Source organism: Halichoerus grypus, chromosome 13 (genome assembly GCF_964656455.1).
Source record: "Halichoerus grypus chromosome 13, mHalGry1.hap1.1, whole genome shotgun sequence".
Classification (NCBI taxonomy): Eukaryota; Metazoa; Chordata; class Mammalia; order Carnivora; family Phocidae; genus Halichoerus; species Halichoerus grypus.
The window spans coordinates 73,314,977-73,335,462 of NC_135724.1; the positions used below are offsets into that span (position 1 = coordinate 73,314,977).

At 43.7% G+C, this 20,486-nt stretch overlaps 1 protein-coding gene across 4 annotated transcripts in view; it reads right to left on the reverse strand.

The window, feature by feature from the left end:
• NF2 (NF2, moesin-ezrin-radixin like (MERLIN) tumor suppressor) overlaps positions 1–19,609 on the reverse strand; it is a 75,975-nt gene extending 56,366 nt beyond the window's left edge. For 2 of the 4 annotated variants that reach the window (XM_036123148.2, XM_036123150.2), the window contains exon 1: positions 19,026–19,607. In XM_036123148.2, coding sequence (XP_035979041.1) covers positions 19,026–19,139 — 114 coding nt within the window. In that variant the 5' untranslated portion in view covers positions 19,140–19,607. Of the gene's footprint in view, positions 1–19,025 lie in introns of all 4 variants that reach the window. The other 2 variants (XM_078060797.1, XM_036123152.2) reach the window with 2 other exon arrangements.
• Positions 19,610–20,486: the final 877 nt, after the last annotated feature.

The following is a 20,486-nucleotide window of genomic DNA, read 5'->3' on the forward strand; positions in this document are numbered from 1 at the left end:
GGGCTCCCAGCTCAGCGTGAAGCCTGCTTCTCCCTCACACTCTCCCTGCTTGTGTTCCCTATCTCTCTCTGTCAAATAAATAAATAAAAGCTTTAAAATAATAATAATAATAATCTGGGGCGCCTGGGTGGCTCAGTCGGTTAAGTGTCGCCTTCGGCTCAGGTCATGATCCCAGGGTCCTAGGATCAAGCCCCACATCAGGCTCCCTGCTCAGTGGGGGGCCTGCCTCTCCCTCTCCCTCTGCCCTTCCCCCTGCTTGTGCTGTCAAATAAATAAATAAAATCTTTTTTAAAAAAATGATTTTAAAAAAAATCCTTCAACAAATACTTGGTGAACACACATTGTGTCCAAGCACCACCCAAGGTGCAGGAGATAAAGAGAGAAAGAAGACGGTTTCTGCTCTTACAGAACAGGACTAGGGCATTAGTCAATCAGGAACAGATAATCACCTCCCTCACCCTACACACAATAATCAACTCCAGGTGTGGTTCCAGTGCTACAACACTTGTGAGTGCCACACAGGGACCCTCAGAGGCTGTAGGGACCCCTCAGAAGGGACCCTCTATCCTGGAGGGGTGGGAAATGGTATCTAAATCTACTCTTATGGTGGGAAAGAGGAGCCAAGTGAAGACCAGGCTTGGGGAAGGAGCGAGCAGGGTAGTGTGTTCCAGGCACAGGCAATAGTGTATGCAAAGGTCTAGAGGCAAAAAAGCTCAGATGGGGGTGCCTGGCTGGCTCAGTCAGTGGAGCATGCGACTCTTGATCTCAGGGTTGTGAGTTTGAGCCCCACGTTGGGTGCAGAGATCACTTAAATAAAGGAAAAAAACAACTTAGATGGTCCTTGTAGGAAATGAAAGCATTTATAGTTCAGTTTGGTGAATATCGCCGTGCTTCCAAAAGGACCAAAACTACCACCTAAAACCAATTCTTTGTCAACAAACTCCACCTCTCTCATTTTAACCACAGAAAGTAGTTATCTACCAAAAGGTTATTCAGGTGATTGTTTTCTCCTTTTTTCTTCCCAAGGATGGAATATAACCATATCTATTCTAGATACAAGGGAGAGAAGTTAAATAATTACCTAAGGTGGCTACCTCTGTACACTAGGGTTTAATTCTTTCCAGGAACCAGTCTAAGAGGCATAGGTAGGTGACAGTTACCTAAACATCAGTATGAATCTCAGCACTGTCACTGTGTGACCTTGGGCAAGTTATTGAATTTCCTTGTGCTTTGCAAAGGGGATGATAAACAGACCCTGTCTTAGCAGACTGATCTAAGGATTAAGTGCATTAATATATTTTAAAAGCCTAAATACAGGGCGCCTAGGTGGCTCAGTTGGTTAGGCGACTGCCTTCGGCTCAGGTCATGATCCTGGAGTCCCGGGATCAAGTCCCACGTCGGGCTCCCTGCTCAGCAGGGCGTCTGCTTCTCCCTCTGACCCTCTCATGCTCTCTATCATTCTCTCTCTCTCAATAAATAAAAATCTTTAATAAAAATAAAATAAAATAAAATCCTAAATACTTTAGTAAATATAGTGCCCAGCCCACGGTAAATACTCAATAAAGGGTGGTTATTATTCATTCGAACCCCTCCTCCTCTCCTTACATTCTCAAGTGGTGCCGTGTAAAGCCTCCCGGTCCTGTTTCACTCCATGGATGATGGATGACAGATCAGAAAGGACACCATCAATTCTCATCGAGCTAACCATGCTATCACTCATTTGACAAACATTTATTGAGCACCCACTACGTCCTAGTCATTGTGCTCGGCACAAGAGATAAATGATGAGTTCAGGACAAGACACTGTCCCCATTCATGTCTGACAGGGAAGACAGGTAGGTAAATGGATCACGAAAACGCACCCTGGTAAATGCTAACAGAATAGAGTGCTGCAGGAACACAGCTCAGGCCTGGGGGGTGGGGTCAGGGGCTTCATAGAGGAGACACTGTCTGAGCCGGGTTTTGGGAGCCAGGCAGCAGTTGGTACCCTGGTGAAGGGGCTAAAGAAAGGGAGGTCATGCCAGCCGGAGGGAACAGCATGTCTGCCGCTTGGGTCCAAGCTGTTGCAAAGTGAAGGAATGTTCTTTGCACTTTTCTAGTATCTGACAAGCAGCATAATTACCCTATCTGCAATACTGAATGTTCAATGCGGTACTGAAAACGCAGCTTCAGCCCGATGCATGTGACGCTTCGGACTCTCCACAAGTTGATGGGGAACCACGCCGCTCGGTCCCAGCTTCCGAGCGGTCATGCATCCCCTGACAACACCTGCCAGATCTCCAAGGAGCCAGGCCAGGGGGATGAGTCTCATGTTTATTTTTTTATTAAAATATTTCCTTTTCTGATACCTGTTAGCACGTAAGCCTTTCGGGCTTGGCACTTAAACTACTTAAAGGCCTTTTTGTTAGGGTTTGTCATTTTTCCTGAACAGACTGCCAAAAATAGAACCACTCCTGGTTCTGCTTAAGTGTCACTGAGGCCCATGTCTCTCCACCTGGCCCGAGTGTTCAAACTGCTCCGTGCACACCACCACGGCTCCGCGCCTCATCTCAACCTACTGGAGAGGAGGGATGCTCACAGGCAGATGATCATTTTGCAGACAGGAAAAGAGAGGTGCCGGGAGTGAGAAAGGTGATTTGTGGGAAGAAGAAAAGCAGGAGGGGGCGCAAATCTGGACTCCACGGTGTGTAAGCTCCTGCTCTGCAGGCCTCGTCCTCGAGGTGCCCTTCAAGCGGGAGGGGGCTAATGGTGGGGAGCCTGGAAGTACAATGCTTCTCGCTTTGTGGCTCTTACTTTTAACAGGCTGCAGTGCCATTTCATAGATACATACTCGAGCCTCTATCAAAGATAGATGCGTCTGAACTTTATAAACAGGACTAAGTGTTGTCAGCTTGTTATTTTTCGTAGGGGCTGGATTTATGAGCTTTACCCAAAGTGAAGTGCTTGTAATTTATCAACCTAGAATGTTTTAAGTAAATAGCACTAAGGACTCACCGTCCGCGGCAGGAACAGAGCACTTTTCTGTTGTAGGAAGCAACTGGCACCAATAAACTAGAGCGCTGATTGGGGTCTATTAACCGGGGAAACGTTATGAATAACATCCACAACAGTCATCTTACAGTTGGCCACGTTTAGACTCACAGCCCTAAAACTACCATTTGTTTTTTTTTTTTACTTCCGAGCCTTCACACTGCAGTTCTCCCACTGCTTTCCTTGGGCCATGCAGCCATCAACAATCGAATCCCTCTCCCTTACTGATAGAACCAGGGAGGGTCAGTAGGAAACCAGCCAGCCACATGACGGGAAAAGGCCATAGCTAGAACAACTAGACTAAATGACAACGTTCTTGAAAAAAGAGAATCACCTTTGGCCACCATATGTGAAATGCCCACGAATTAGACCACAGAGAAACTTCGACTTTACAGAGGAGACTCAAATCTGGAAAAAGCTACCAGAGAAACAACATTCCATTTCATAGAGGTCTGGGGGACTAGATTTTTCAGCCACACAAGGAATGCTATTCGATTAGCTGTCTACTCCACAGAAGATGAAAGAGAACAGACAAACCCAGCATTCACTTATTAGCATTTAGCTCACAAGCTGCCCTAGCATTTGCCATAAAAATTGTCAAGAGGTTAGCCCCCTTACAGATACAGCAATGAAGGAACAGTGTCTCTCTGGGCTCAGGACATGTGCCACGTGTTTACCACTATGTCAGAAACGGAAAACCAAGGATGACTGTGATTTCCCTTCTCAATATTTATCCCTGACTGACTTCTACAGTCATGGCTGGCCTACAAGAACCGGTTTACAAAAGTCTAGAAAATTTAAGATGTTAACCTAAATACAACTTTTATTTAACCATTTTGGGGAAAAAAACAAAAAACAAAAAACCTAGATGCCAAATACTTCTATTTACAAGATAAACACAATGGAAAAAGTTACAAAAAGGATTTTGCTGTGCAGTAAGTGAATAATGAGCTCCATTAAAATCTATTCTGGTAATCAAAGAGGATAAAAAAGTATAGTAACGCAGGGGTAAAACCGACACGCCCCAACTCAGGGTGTGGTATCCCCACACCACAGAAGTGGGGTCTTATGTCTCATGAGCCAAAATTGCAAAACTATCAAGCCGTGTCCTGTCACAGGTAAAGGACACCCCAAGCCTAGTCAGCCATTATTTCCCAACACAGGGGAAAAGGGGATCCTCCAAAAAAAGAGATTAACTTTTCTACTCTACCAATCACAACCCCTACATCCCTCATCTAAATCTGGGCAAAAACCTTCTCTTTGCAAAAAACCCCACCTCCAACCTCTTGCCTGTCAGTTTCTGCCTTAATCAACCACAGCCAGTAAATTTCCTCTCCCAGTCCTCCAATCATCTGTTGTTTGCCAAATCTATTTAAATTACTGGTTTCAAGGCCCTCCACCAATTACTTCCTCCCTCCAACCAATTACCCTGCTTGTCACAACCCAGCCTGTGCCCTCCCAAGTCAGCAAACCATCGTGCTTCCATTTATCCAGAACCAGATCCTTCTAAAGTCCGTTCCTTTACCTCACCACTGTCCCCTTCCCCCGTCCAAATCCAGGTAAGTGAGTCAATAGGTACTTTACATACACAGGAAATGTGTTTGTCTTTCCCCAAGATTCCTGTCTTTCCTCCAATCTTGCAGATCACAAACTCCTTGAAGGCAAGGATTACTACGCACACACCACACAGACACACACACTTTTAAGTCTCCCAGAATCCGAGCAGGTGCTGCATAACCTGTGGCCACTCTGTAAGTGCTTCTGGTTGGCTGATGATGTTGATGGTGATGATGATGATGATGATGACCAGATGAGGATTCTGAGTAGCTTCTAGTCTTCTAAGTAACGATTGCAATGAAGAAGGAAGAATATATGACACTCCGTATTAAAATTCTAATTGCATAATTGGGTCTTAAGGTATGTATTTTCCCCCTTTGGTGACACACACTGATTTTTTCTCTCTAAAAATTCCTTGGCAAGGAAATCCAAATCTCAGGGAACCAACCAAGAAAAACTTCCACAGAACAAAAGAAACTAGTAAGAAACAAATCACAACACCTCAGGAAGCCACAAAATGGAGGTTTTAAACTCTCAGTCTTTCAAAACTAAATGAATGATAGTTTTCTAGGGGGAAAAAAGAAGTCCTTATTTTTGTAGCTTCTGGCATGTTTTCTGCCACAGTGGAGAGAGCAGTGAATCCAGAGAGGGGATCTGGATCCTAAACTCCCTCCCTCTACCGCACACACAAGCCTATATATAACCCTGAGTGAGCCACACAACTCCACTGGGCCTCGGTTTCTTCTTCTGTCAATCTCTTATGCCCCGTGCAAGGCCCCGATTTTATGATGCTATGAAAAAAGATAAGGCGTTTCAAAATCAGCTGACAGATGACAGAGCAAAAAGAAACCATACAGTTACGGAGCTATAAAAGCAATACAGTCCCCCAAAAGCAAAGAAGACAATCTCTGTCTTTGGAATTTAGCTCACAACATGAGAGCAATCATAGCCTTGTCAAATAGCTATAAAACACCCAAACCTGCTGTGTTGGGAAAGTCACTTAACCTCTCTGGGTCTCAGCTTCCACAATCATCAAGTGGTCTTTGAGGATTAACACCCTCTGAGTCTATGAGCTTGAGATGGTTTTGTATAAGCCATGTAGCACTTTTTCTACTGCTATAATAATTTTCTCTTTTAAGATTTTATTCATATATTTGAGAGAGAGAGAGCAAGTGAGAGAGAAAGCAAAAGCAGGGGGAGGGGGAGAGGGAGAAGCAGATTCCCCGCTGAGCAGGGAGCCTGATGTGGGGCTGGATCCCAGGACATGACCTGAGCCGAAGGCAGACGCTTAACCGACTGAGCCACCCAGGCGCCCCAATAATTTTCTTTTAATCCTTTAACATTCCATTCTATATCTTAAAATCATTTTCAGGCATGTAAATAACACTTAACATCTAATTTATGTGTGCTTTCTACCTGCTTCTTCCTTACTCAGGTCCTGCTACTGCTACTGTGTTCCTTACTCCCAATAATCAGGAGCTGACTGTATTAATAATAAACTCTCTAATGTAACAAAAGTGGTCATTGTAATGTTGCTGAGAAATAATCTTTTTTAGCACCTAGCACACTGTTGATATTCAGCAAATAACAATAATCACAAATGTTGAAATAATAATTCTGCAGAGAGCTACAAATAGGAAACAACTGTAAATTCAGTGCAGGTAGACAGAGAGCTAAATTTTAAATGTCTAAATATGAGGTAACTAGCAGACCGAAATACAACCCATGACTAAGTATTATCCAATTGATTAACTCCTCCTGCCCTGGACATCACAAAAATTACAGTTTGTATTTAAAAGCACATTGTTTCAAAAAAATTCCCAGCAAAACGGAGCTAGAGCATTACTCCATTCATGCAAACCAGCTCATGAAGAACCCCAACTCTAGCCTGGAAGGAAATAAACATTAGGGTTCTGTTTCTAGCCTGACCTTTTAATTCAGTTTCACAGTCATCAGTGATGATGACACTGGTTTAACAACACTGGAAGGATTAAGTATGAGTGAACAGGGCTGGTAAACATGTCTGCAGATGGATGAGAACTACTGTGGGTTGTAGATTTAACATATTTATGAGACTGATTTAATCTCCAGTCAATCTCCAGTCAATACACTAGATAAAGACACTGTTGCTGAATTTAAAACTCCAGATCAGTTCAGATAAGTTTAGTAATGACTCTGGGCTTCAGTTTTAAGTTTTATCTGAAAGTCAAATTATCAAAACAACTAAAACCAGGAGATTAAAACTGGCAAGGTGGACCGGGAAACCATAAGTAACGTAACTCCCTAAAAGAGAACTTTTGTGAATTTTCCAACGCTCAGTCCAAATTTGGCAAAGAAGCAAAAAGTCGAACGGTAGTGAGGGCTGGAAGAGGAAAAGGACCCAGTGCCTTTAGAAATGATGTGCTCTGACCCCACCTAGTGGCGGCTGGAGTGATTTCTAAACACCTTGAGTCCGCACTAGTGACTGAAGATTTCATTCGAGATTTTTTTCACCTGAGGTCAGCACTAGTTTGGTAATAAATTTTTACGTGCTAAAAATGTACTAAAACATGTGGATTTAGAATCTAAATTAGACAAAGCACAGACAGGAGGATGGAACACATCATCCTGTAACAAACCAGAGAAGCCTCATCACCAGCTGGCTAAAAAGATTAGCAGCTCTGAGAAAACTCAATTCTGGGTTTTTAAGACCTCAAATGCCTTTAACTTCTAAAATTAAAAATAAACAAGCACCAAAAATGTTCTTGGACAAGAATGCAAAACTAGCATGAATAATTGGAGAAGTCATCAAAAACAAAGAAAAGAGAAAAATGACACACTGGGGACAAAAGAATAGGGAATGAAAATGGCAGAACTCAGAAGAAAATCCTGCTGTCACAGTGGACATCAAGCTAAACAGACATCAATTACAAAGAAGATCCTTAAACAGAAATATGGTGTAAGATACAGCTCATTATATTTAGACTAACTAGAGAGTCCAAGAGCCTACAATTGCAAAGGCATGGATAAACTGAAGAGAAATCAAAGAAAATGAAGATGATTAAAGAAGAAAATTCATAGTGCCTTCTAGCATGAGACCCTTCTGCTTTACTCCCATACTCCCATCTCATGATAACATGAGAAGATAGTATTTACCAAGTGCTCACTAGGGTTAGGCCCTGGGCTAAATGCCCATTAAAGGTCCACTTCATTCACACCTTAAAACAATTCTATATGAAAAATACTATTATTCTCCTTATTTTATAGATGTGGCAACTGAGGCTTCGAGAAGTAAGTCCAAGATCACTCAGGCCACAGGTGGCAGCGGTAGGACTTTCACCCACACCAACTTACCCCTTCTACTGGAGTACCAGCTCTTGTTCCCTAAGCAATATCCTTCCTGTCCTCGAGCAGATTTTTTTCACACCTAAAAGCTCAAATCCTGAGATGGTTTCTTACCTAAGAAGGAAATATGAAAGGGGGAGTTGTGCAATGAGCTGCTTCTGCCCAGATCACCTAAAATAGGATGTTAATGCAGAGGGCCTTTGAAATCAAGTTCTTTCCTCTCATTTTTCAGACTAAGAACTGAGGCCTGGAGTGGGGGAAAGAAGAGACATGCCCAAGATCACACAGAGGAGCTCTGCCTAGAAGCCAGGGGTTGTTCAAACACCAGCTCAGGGCTCTCAATGGTTTTATACAAGTAACACCCTGACTATACACCTGGACCAGACACAGGAAAGTGCGCTGACCTCCTGAGCCCAATGCTGGCCAGGCTTGACCCAAACTGCTGCTTGGCTGGCCTTGCGGCCTGAGGACTGGCTCTAGACCTTGGTACCTCCTGAATCTTAGGCCTAGTAGTTCCCTGCTCATTCTTTGTCACAGAAGACCCTGATCCCTGGCCTCATCCTCCTAGTGCCCAGGCCTTTGGATTCAGTCTAGTTTTGTCCCAGGCCCCAGCTAATTCAAGTTTCGGCAAGATACCTGGCCGAGAGTGGTTAAGATTTTTTTTATTTATTTATTTGACAAAGAGAGACACAGCGAGAGAGGGAACACGGGGAGTGGGAGAGGGAGAAGCAAGCTTCCCACCAAGCAGGGAGCCCGATGTGGGGCTCAACCCCAGGACCCTGGGATCATGACCTGAGCCGAAGGCAGACGCTTAACAACTGAGCCACCCAGGCCCCTGAGAGTGGTTGTCTTCTAATCGGGCTCCTTGTTTCCAAACTCTTCCAAACCCCACTCCCACACATTTCAAATCATTCTGCATGGAGACCACTTTAAATCACTCTCCTAATAATGAACCTCAAAGCTCCCCACTGCATTTGATGAATACAAGCTCCTTAATCTGGCCTTCAAAGGCCTCCAGTATCTGTCCTGAACCTATGAATTCAAACACATCTCTCTCTCCCTTCTCAAACCACAGGATTCCCATCCACTGCCTTTGCTCAGGCCACGTCCATTGATCCACTGACAGGAACACTATTCCCCTTCATCTGTGGACACAAACCTGCCTTTAAATCCTGGAGGCAGGTGTTCCCCATTCACCCCACTGCATGGTTTTTCCTCTCTCTCTCTCTCAACAGGAACACACCCTCATTTGATATAGATAGACTGCTAGATAGATACAGATAGACAGACTCCTTTGCATTATCTTTTCATGTATATCCTATTTCTCTAACCAGATTATGAGCATCCTGGAAATCTGGGACCTTCCCTCTTAAACATCTTTCTGTGTGCTCTAATGCCTTAAATATTGGCTGTTCCAAACCTGAACTGCAGGGGGGGACGGGGGATGGAAAAGGAGGTGGATTTCAAAGAAGTTAGATCACTAACTTTTCAAAGTACACGAAAAGGCCGCAGAATAGAGAGGTTAATCAATTGCTATTTATGTGGACACACCAAATATTAAGAGAATATCAGGCTGAATATAGGGAAGAATATTCAGAACACAAAGCTTATTAAATATGCAACTAGAAAATACTTAACCGTTGCAAAATAAGCTTCATTTTAAGCCAAAGGCAAGGAATTCCAAGTAGGATCATGGCAAGTGAAAAGGATTCACTTACGGAAAATGTCCATTTGATTCAAAGGCAAACCAGACACCGAGGCAATGCATCAGAGGTCATCAGTCACATCATCCACCAGCCAAAATTTAAGCCCACTAGCAAGTTCACAAAATGGTTTTGAAATGGTATCTTACACCAAATGCAATAAATAAAATAATGCCATAGACAAATGGCTGAGTTAGGAAGTTCTTTGTAAGATCTCTTATTTCTACTTTCTTTTTGTAGTTTACCAAGTACCAAATTTCTCTCCAGGTTTCTGTTTCTTTCCTTTTTTCTACTTGGAGCTTCCCAAGTGGGTAGCATAGCTTAACAGAAAGAGAGCCAGGCTGGAAGACAGATGACCTGGGTTTGAATCTCAGCCCTATCACTTGGTAGCTATGTGGTAGTCTTGGGCACAAAGAGAGGGGAACACTTGAGCAGAGCCTAGACAGAGAATGAGAACATCTGTGCCAACAGACAAGTGAGAAAGGCATGCTATGCAAAGGCACAACAGTATGAAAAGAACTTGGTAGTTTCCAGGAAGAGCAACCAGGACAATAGACCCAGAGAAAAAAGGGAAAGTGAGGAAGTGCAGGAGAGCCTGGAAAAGGGAGCCAAATGATGAGAGGCCCTGGATTTACTTCCTTTTATGTAACAACCTGTACCTGGAACTTACCCGTGTCAGATGCTAGTCTAAGTACTTTACCAATAATGACTCAGTTTTAATCCCTGTAACAACCCCTTGCAGGAAGAATTATTACACTCCCCATTTTACAGATGAGAAAACAGGCACCTGAAGAGGATTAAGGAACCTGTCTAAGGTCGCTGAGCTGGTTAGGGCAGAGCCAGGGATCAAGCTCCCAAGACCAAGCTCTCCCAAGACGCTCATAACCTCTAGGCTGTGCTGCTTCAGAGCCCAGACAGTAAACTGGAACTTGAGCTAAGACCTCTCCAACTGACTTGAAAGCCTCGTTGTGAGGTTCAAATAAGCAACTGCTAGCCTCATTGGTCATTATTGAGATTCTCCCACTGTCTAACAGTCCCTGTCCTCTTCTTTCTCTTTCAGAATAGACAGTGGCTCTGCTGGGACTTTAAGCAGGCTATGTACCCTGCTGGAGCCTCCAATTCCCACTCTGAAAATGAAGCCAATGACAAGACCTCCGTCCTAAGTACGTCTTGATCGCTTCTAGGTCCACGTGGGTACTCAGTAAATACCTGTTGAGTGAATAAGTTAATGAGTCTCTGTTAAGTACCGAATGAGATAGTACATTTAAAGCATTTAGCATGGTACCTGGCACACAGTAACTGTTCCTCCCTAATCCTTCCTCCTACAAAAGAGCAGACATGGGGGCCAGCAGATGGCAGCACAACCCAGTATATGCCCTGCTTCCTTCTCCCTTCACCAGCACAACTGCATCCAGCATTCACCCGACTGCCCACGTCCTAGATCTGCAGACCTAGGCCATCAACGGGCACTGCTTAAACCCCATGGGAGAACCCAAAGATAAGGCAGAAACAATCTTTCTTCTGAAATAAGAAAAGAAGTTTCTCAGTGCCCTCATATAGAGTCCCATTACCATATACAACTAGCAATGAAAAGACCACCACTGCCCTCTGGAACTGTGCATCCTAGAAGGGAGGCATTTGCCTAAATCTTGAGGTGTCTGGGCTGTAAGATCTTACTGAAAACACCAGGGTCGTTCTTTCTGCTTTCCCCTTTCAAAAGGTTCTACTTTATGTCCACTTGTATGTTGGAATGATCTGTAATATTGGTGTTTAACCCAATCATAATCCCACTTGGGCATGTGAAAACATTTGGGATATTAATCAACAGAAGGAGGCTTTGTTTCCAATATAAGATGGTATTAGAATCTCTCACAACTCAATTTTGAGAAATTTTTCATATTTGGCTCTTCTCACCGATAGATTGAATTATTAGAGTAAAATTCCAGCCCAGATAAGAAATGACATAACCGTTTAGCCTCCTGGCAAATTACGTTCAGCACCCACTTTCTCAAAATGACAAATATCAAATCTTTCAAGTGGAAAAATCCTCTGAAACAGCAAGCCAATTGTGCAATGCAGCAAGTAGTGCAAGAAAGAGATTTATTCCCCATCTCTGCAGCAAAACGGCCTGAACTTATTAGCATAAGGTAACATGATTCATATGTTAACTACCACTCATTCTGAAATTGAGCCCTTGGTCCACCTACCTTTAACCTCAAAAAAGTCAAGAATTCCTCAAGTACCAACTCTCCTTTTTTTCTTCCTCTTTTTTTTTTCAAAATGCATCACCATCTCCTTGCATTAGCACCTTTCTCAGTTAATGTACAACATAAAAATAGCAAGAAAAACTGATAGTTTCTCAGAGCTCTATCATCATAAATCAAACTACTATTACTTTTTTAACAGATTATTTGAACATACTCGTTTACAAACAGGTATTTACACTGAAAAGTCAATGAAATGCAACGACTTGACAAATCACAACAGGGCAGTAACCATGGTGACCTGAGCCTCCTACTTTAGGCCAACTATAGCTCCTTCTAGTTCTTCCTTTCTGCCTGGCACTATGTATTCCATGAATCCTTATAAAACCTTGCAGGGCCAAATAAATAAGTAAATAAAAAAAATAAATAAAACCTTGCAGGGTATTATTAGTTCCGTTTTACTGATGTGGAAACTGAGGTCCGAAGAACTTAGGTATCTTATCCAAGCCAGAAGTAAGTTAGCTGGAATTCAAGCCCAGGTCTATTTTATTTCAAAGCCTATGCACTTTCTACTAATGCTTTGCTACTCAAAGTGTGGTCCCTGAACCAGCAGCACTGACATCATTTGAGATTTGAGAATGTGTTAGAAATGCAGAATTCTCAGTCCTACCATAGAAGACCAGAAGCAGAATTCTCATTTTATCAAGATCCTAGGTCATTTACCGACACATTTAAGTTTGACAGACTCTATGCTATACCATTCTGCCTCTCTGAATATCACTACTCTTATCTTCTTCTATAAATCAGGTTCTCAATACGGTGGCAGGGAGAGGGGGAGAAGGAAGGGTGCTCCCCCCCAGGGACACTTGACAACGTCTAAAGACATTTTTGGTTGTCTCAACTGGGAAGGTGGGGAGGTGCTACTGGCATCTAATGGATACCGAGTCCAGAGATGCCTCTAAACATCCTACAATAGGCCGGCCAGCCGCCACCCTAACAAAGAATTATCCAGCCAAAATGTCAATAGTGCCAAGGTTGAGAAACCCTGCTATAGCTGATTATATTGTACATCCTCTTTAGGTCTGGGGTCTGTTTAAAGAAAAAAGAAGAGATTTTCATGGTAGAATTACGGCTGAAGAAATCTCATACAAAATCCCTTTATGTACCAGTCAGTCTCTCATAATCTCTCACAACATTTACCAAATAGAAAAACTTAGATCAGGGTGGGCACCTGGGCTGGCGCAGTCTTGATCTCAGGGTTATGAGTTCGAGCCCCACATTGGGTGTAGAGATTACCTTAAGAATAAATACATACATACATACATACATACATAAATAACTTTGATAGGGGATCAGCAAACTACGGCCCACAATACAAACCTAATTCACCCCCTATTATTGTGCGATCTGAGAGTAATTTTTCCATTTTTAAATGTAAATTTTAAGTTTTTTATTTTTTAATTTTTTTTTTCAAGATTTTATTTATTTGAGAAAGAGCGAGAGAGAGAGAGAAAGAGAGAGACAGCCCAAGCATGGGGAACAGGCAGAGGGAGAGGGAGAAGCAGACTCCCAGCTGAGCAGGGAGCCCAACTTGGGGCTGGATCCCAGGACCCTGGGATCATGATCTGGGCCAAAGGCAGATGCTTAACCGACTGAGCCATCCAGGCGCCCCTTAAATGTCAATTTTTAAATAACATTTCATCACTTCTAAAAATTGTATGACATTCAAATTCCAATGTTCACAGTTTTATTGGAACAAAGTCATGTCTTTTGTTCCCATTTCATCAAAGGCTGCATCTTCCTTAATATAGCCTGAGGTATAATTCACATACTTTAAAATTCACCTATTTAAAGTGCACAATTCGGGGCACCTGGGTCACTCAGTCAGTTAGGTGTCTGCCTTCAGCTCAGGTCATGATCCCAGGGTCCTGGGATAGAGCCCCACATCAGGCTCCCTGCTCAGTGGGGAGTCTGCTTCTCCCTCTCCCTCTGCCTCTCCCCCTGCTCATGCTCTCTCTGTTTCAAATGAATAAATAAAATCTTTTAAAAAGATTTTATTTTTAGATAATCTCTATATCCAACATGGACCTTGAACTCACAACCCCAAGATCAAGAGTCAAATGCTCCACTGACTGAGCCAGCAGGTGCCACCCCTCCTTTATTTTTTTCAAGATTTTATATTTTGAAGTAATTTTAAATTTACTGAAAAGTTGCAAACACAGGATATATTTCTTTTTATTTCTTCCTTTCCAATATGAACACCTTTTATTTCATTTTCTTGCCTAATTGTCCTGGCTAGAACTTCTAGCACATTGTTAAATAGAAGGGGCAAGATAGGGGCACCTGGATGGCTCAGTAGGTTAAGCATCTGCCTTTGGCTCAGGTCGAGATCCCAGGGTCCTGGGATCGAGTCCCACAGTCCCATGTTGGGCTCCCTGCTCAGCAGGGAGTCTGCTTCTCCCTATGCCCCCTGCCCAGCTCGTGCTCTTTCTCTCGCTCTCTCTCAAATAAAATTTAAAAAAATAAGTATTTTTGCTACCATATTTTTTTAAGTAATCTCTATACCCAGTGTGGGTCTGGAACTCACAACTCTGAGATCAAGAGTCACATGACCTACCAACTGAGCCAGCCAGGCACCCTGTTTTGCTTCCATATTCATAAGAGATCTTAGTCTCTAGTTTTCTTGTGATAGTTTTGTTTGGTTGTGGTATCAGGGTAATGCCAGCCTCATAAAATGAGTTGGGAAGTGTTCCCTCCTCTCCTATTCTTTTGGAAGATTATGTGAAGAATTAGTATTAATTGTTTTTGAAATGTTTAGTAGAATTCAGTAGTAAAGCCATTTGGGCCTCTGGTATGTAGAGCCTAGACATTTCTTTGAGGGTATTTTTATTTTTTTATTTTTTTATTTTATTTTTATTTTAAAGATTTTATTTATTTATTTGAGAGAGAGAGAATGAGAGAGAGCGAGTACATGAGAGGGGGGAGGGTCAGAGAGAGAAGCAGACTCCCTGCTGAGCAGGGAGCCCGATGCGGGACTCGATCCAGGGACTCCAGGATCATGACCTGAGCCGAAGGCAGTCGCTTAACCAACTGAGCCACCCAGGCGCCCTGAGGGTATTTTTATTACTGATTTAATCTCTTTACTGGTTATAGGTCTGTTCAGATTGTCTGTTTCTTCTTGAGTCAATTTTGGTAGTTGGTGTCTTTCCAGGCATTTGTCCATCTCATTTATCTAATTATTTGGTGTACAACTGTCATTTTACTTTTTTTCTATGTGCTTCATGTCTTTTTTGTTTCTCCATTCCTCCTTTACTACTTGTTTTTACATTAGGTGAATATTTTCTAATGAAGCATTTACATTTATTTAATGATTTCTTCATCATATTTTTTAAGTGTTTTGGGGGATTTTTTTAGTGGTTGCTCTAGGGTTTACCAGATAATCGTATCAGAATTAGCTTCAGATTTACACTAGCTTAATTCCAGTGATACATACATCCTATATATCTATATATATATATAGATCCTATATCTATATATACCCACATATCCTTTCCCTTTCCACCTTTTTTGTAGACTATTTTATATATATATATCAAAATTATATATATATTAAAATTACAAACCCAACAATACATTGTTGTTATTACTTTACCACCTGTGGTCATTTCCTCAGCCCATTACAGCTTTGCTTCCATCCACCTCCTTTGTGCTGTTATTGGCAAGTATACTACACATAGATTACGTTTGTATGTTATAGGCCCAACAGTACATTATATACGTTATTTTATACAATTGCTTTTTAAATCAGTTATAAGAAGAGAAAAATACTCATTTCTGTCTTTTATAATTGTATAATTACCTTTCCCAGTGCTCTTTTTTTTTTTTCATGTAGATTTGATTAGTGTCTGAGGCCATTTGCTTTCGGCCTGAAGAACTTTCTTTAGTATTTCTTGTAAGGCAGGTCTTTGAACAACATCTCCAATTTGCATGTACCTGGGAAAGTCTTTATTTCACCTTCATATTTGAAATAGCCACTTTGAAATACCCAGCTGTGCTGGATACAGGATTCTTAATTGACAAGTTTTTTCTTTGAGCACTTAGTATGTTATCCCACAGCCTCTGGCCTTCACAGTTTCTGCAGAGAAGACAGCTGTTAATCTTATTGGAGTTTCCTTGTATAAGTCCTTTTTCTCTTGCAGCTTTCAAGATTTTCTCCTTGTCTTCGAATTTCAGCATCTTTACTGTTTCTATTTGTGGATCTCTGTATTTATCTTCCTTGAAGTTTATTGAGCTTCCTGAATGTCCAGGCTATTGTTTTTCAACAAATCCAGAAAGTTTCAGCTACTATTTTTTTTAAATATTTTTTCTCTCTCCTCTCCTGGTATTCCCATTACACCTGTACACTTAATGATTTCCCACATTTTTCTGAGGCTCTGTACATTTTTCTTTCTATTCTTCAGCTTGCATCATTTCTATTATTCTATCTTCAAGCAGGCTAATTCTTTCTTCTGCCGGTTTGAATCTACTCTGAGCCGCTCTAGTGAATTTATTTCAGTTATGGTACTTTCCAATTCCAGGATTTTCATTCTGTTCTTTTCTATAATTCCTATCTCTTTACTGATCTTCTCTACTTGATGTGAAAATGTCATTATACCTTCATTCTTTAATCATGTTTTCCTTTAGTTCTGTGAACGTATTTGTAATGGCTATTTGAAACCTTTTCTGCTAAATCTGACATCTGCTCGCTCTCACAGGCAATTTCTACTGCTAGCCTTTTTTCCATCGGATGGGTCATTTCCCTGTTTCTTTACATGCCTCATAATTTTTTTTTTTAAGATTTTATTTATTTATTTGACAGAGAGAGAGACAGTGAGAGAGGGAACACAAGAAGGGGGAGTGGGAGAGGGAGAAGCAGGCTTCCTGCTGAGCAGGGAGCCCGATGTGGGGCTCGATCCCAGGACCCTGGGATCATGACCTGAGCCGAAGGCAGATGCTTAACAACTGAACCACCCAGGCGCCCCACATGCCTCATAATTTTTTGCTGGAAACTGGACATTTTAGGTAATACATTATCTAAATAATATAGATACCGGATTGGTTCTCCCCACCCCAGCCCCAGGGCTTGTTATTGGTATTTGCTTGTTTATTTAGTGATGGGCTGGAATGTTTTAGCGAAATCTATTTCTTTCACACAGTGTTAAGGCCTATGATGTTGTTCCTCAGAGAGGCACAAATTTGGTTATGGCCACAGTCATCCTGGAGTGACAGTGGTTTTAGTAGGAGGGCTCTTTCTCTTCCCCTGATCACACCCAGCTGTTAAACTCCATTAACTGTGTTTTACTGTTCTATTATTTTCAACCATGCCCTGGGGCATAACATGCTCTACAAAATAATCCAATCAAAGGTGGCTCTTTTGAGGGAACAGTTTATTCAATCCCATGAGGGCTCTTCCCAGCCGTCTTTACTTTGATTCTCTCCTGCCAACTAGCTGGCCTACAATTTAGGCTGTATCTTCACTAAATTCATAATCTCCTCCCAATTGCCCTTCACCAAATCCTCCAGTTTTTAAAAGTTCCCTTAGGCATAAACTTCACATTTTGTTGCAAATGAATTAACTGCCTTTGGGAAGAGAGCAGGAGCTACAGGTTTTAAAGCCGCCTTCTCCCTCCAGGTAAAATCTCTGAGTCCTTGGTGGAAGGGGGGGGCGGGGGGGGCCGGCAGGGGACACCAGCCTGGGATTTTCTCAGTTTGCCTCCTCTGGCATGGAACCACCATTGCACAAGCTGTGTCTGGGACGAGAGCAACCGGGGCCCCAGTAGTCTCAGTGTGCCATACCCAAGGCACAGCTCCCATTCTGTGAGTAGGAGCTGGATAGAAGAAGAAGACTCAGTATTTCAACTATACACACCTGGGACTGTCTGAGCAACAAGTAGGCTTGAGACAGGATAAGAAACACTGACGTCCTGCTCCTCCTGGGAAGAAAGTAGTCTGACAGGGAGCTAGGGGTAGAGGGAGCCCTGTGTTCTGGCTTGCAGCAGTCTTGAGTGGAATCTCCACCTTGGGGAGTTTGGAAGTGGGGAGGGAGGTAGTAGCCTTAATTCAAATACTATAGACTTGCCTTTCTTAGCAAATTTTCACAGATTTTCTTGAATGGATGTTTATTCATTTGATGAATGTTTGCCCTTGGGACCATTTCCAGAGGGTTTAAATAGTTAAGAGTTTTTTGAAGTAATTTTCACCAGCCTTACAGGCGAGCACAGTCAATGACACTCCTCACGCTGTCATGCTGGCAGTGAATCCTAAGGCTGCTTTTGTGCTATAATAGTTGAGCTGAAGAGCTAAGTGGGTGTAACAGAGATCCTATGGCCTGCAAAGCTGAAAATATTTACTATGTGGCCCTTTACAGAAAAAGTTTGTCAACCCCTGACTTAGGTCACTGCTCCCAATGCTGCTGTTTCACAGACCACACTTTGGACTAGCAAGGACTTAAATTACTTGAGAGGCAGTACTATTTTGGCTAAAAGCTTGACTTAAAACCCCACTTTGCCACTTACTGGATATATGGTTTGGCGTACCTACCTCATTGGGTCGTTGTGAGAATTAAATGCATGAGCGTCTGACACTTAGAATATATTCAACAAATAATAACTGTTATCATCATGATGTAAACTGCATGAAAAGTAAGTGTTAGTCATCAACTCTTTCTTTAAAGGCTTTTCTTCCAGAAAACGAAAGCTTTTGGAAAAGGGAAGGAAGTATAGCCTTTCCAATATACAAGATGCAACTTTTAATACCTGGGGCACATAATACTATCTAATAAAGTAAAAAAAAAAAAAAAAAAAAAAGCCCATAGAGCCTGACACTGAAAACCAGAATTCGCCACCACGGATGCTTCCAGCCTCTTGCAGTAACAATGAATGAAAACCTTCAGGAAGTGCTTCCAAACCCAAAAGCCCTATGAAGAAAGGGCAGCAATTATCTTTAACATGAGGATTTGGGCCTAGATGGCTCCTTCCGGTTCTGGTCGGCTCTGTCTATACTCAGGGACGGTAGAAGCTGAATCCCTCAAGCTTCCACCTTGACTGTCACCGCGGCAGGGGCGCCCCAGTTGGTGCCCGACCCACAGCAGGACCCGGAGAGCGGGGATTCCGCCGGATTCCGCCCGGCTCCCCCTTGCCACAGCCCGTCGGGGCTGCCAGCCGGTTACCTCGCAGTTGAACTCCATCTCGGCGTCCATGGTGACGATCCGCACGGTGAACGTCTTGGGCTGCTTCCTCTTGAGCGAGCTGAAGCTCATACGGGAAGCGATGGCCCCGGCCATGGCGCGGGGCTCAGGCCCGGGACCCTCGCGCCCCGAGGCCTGCGCTCTGGACCTGTTAGCCCCCCTGGAGGAGCCGCACAGGCCTCAGGGCCACCATGGTAGCCAACTGGCCGGCCTGGGAGCTCTCTGGTCGGCGCAGGCCCCCAGCGGCCAGCATGGGCCGTGAGGACCCTGCCCCGGGAGCGTAAAGGGGAGTTGGGGGACGGGCCCTTACGGCCACGGGGACGAAACACTAGACAAGACCGACGGGGTGGGCTCGGCCCGGTGCTCACGGACTCGGGCCGGGGACGCTGGGGACGCCGGGGACGCCCCGGGACGGGGCCCCTCGACGGCAGCGGCCCAGCCCCCGCGCGCCTCTCAGCGGCCGATGGAGGTCTCGGGGCCGCGCTGCGGCCAGGCGCGCACGTGCGCGCGTGGCTGTCACCGTCCTCTCTCCGCGCGCCCGCGGGAATCGTCCCCTCCCCACAGACCCCGGCCTGCTCCCCGCCCCGCCCTCAGGCCCCCAGATCATCACACATAGCGCAACCGAACCGGCGGCTGCCGCCCGGACTCTGCCATTGGCTAAGAACCCCTAGGGAGGCGGGACTTTCCCCTCCCTCCGCCCTACTTCAGAAAGACCCCACCAATTGGAAGTTCCGCTGTGATTGGAGGCGCGGGCCTGGGCTCGGCGTTGAGTGGCCAAAGCGGCAGTCACTCCGAACGCTTTTGTTCGCATGGAGTACGCCTACTCTAGCAAGACTGGTTGAGGAATCGGAACCCGGCGCTCCTTCTTCGGGGAACCACGTAGAGGCTGGTACCCAGTTGCGGGTGGGTCAGTGGGGGACTGAGCTTCGGGCCAAATACGCGCCGAGGTGTGGCGCCCCAGGTGTTCGGACACCCGGCGGATAATCCTCCTTGACACTTAATTGCGTATACTGACCTCTGTGTTTCTCAAACTTTTAAATCACGTGGAGGCTGCTTAGGTTGCCGGCGCTCTCCCCCAGATCCTTCTGCTTCTCTTGGGGAGAAATTGTATTATTACCAAGGAAGGATAATAATTGTACCTACCTCGTGGGGTTGTTGAGGAATTTAAGGAAGTTAATACATATAAAGCTTTAGAACGGTGGCTGGCACATACTAAATTGAATCCTATGAAATTGCTGTTTTTGTAGGTAAAAAATGGTCGAAAAATGAAAGCTTTTCTCATTTTGTACTCTGACTTCCATTTTCAAACCATATATGTTTTTTCTTTATTTTTTAAGTGTCATCAAGCTATAGTGGATGTGTTGTGAGGTGGGGGAGTATATAGCTTTCTGTATTTAAAAAATAAATCCTACTTTTAAATAACTCTTAATGGTTGAGTAGAGA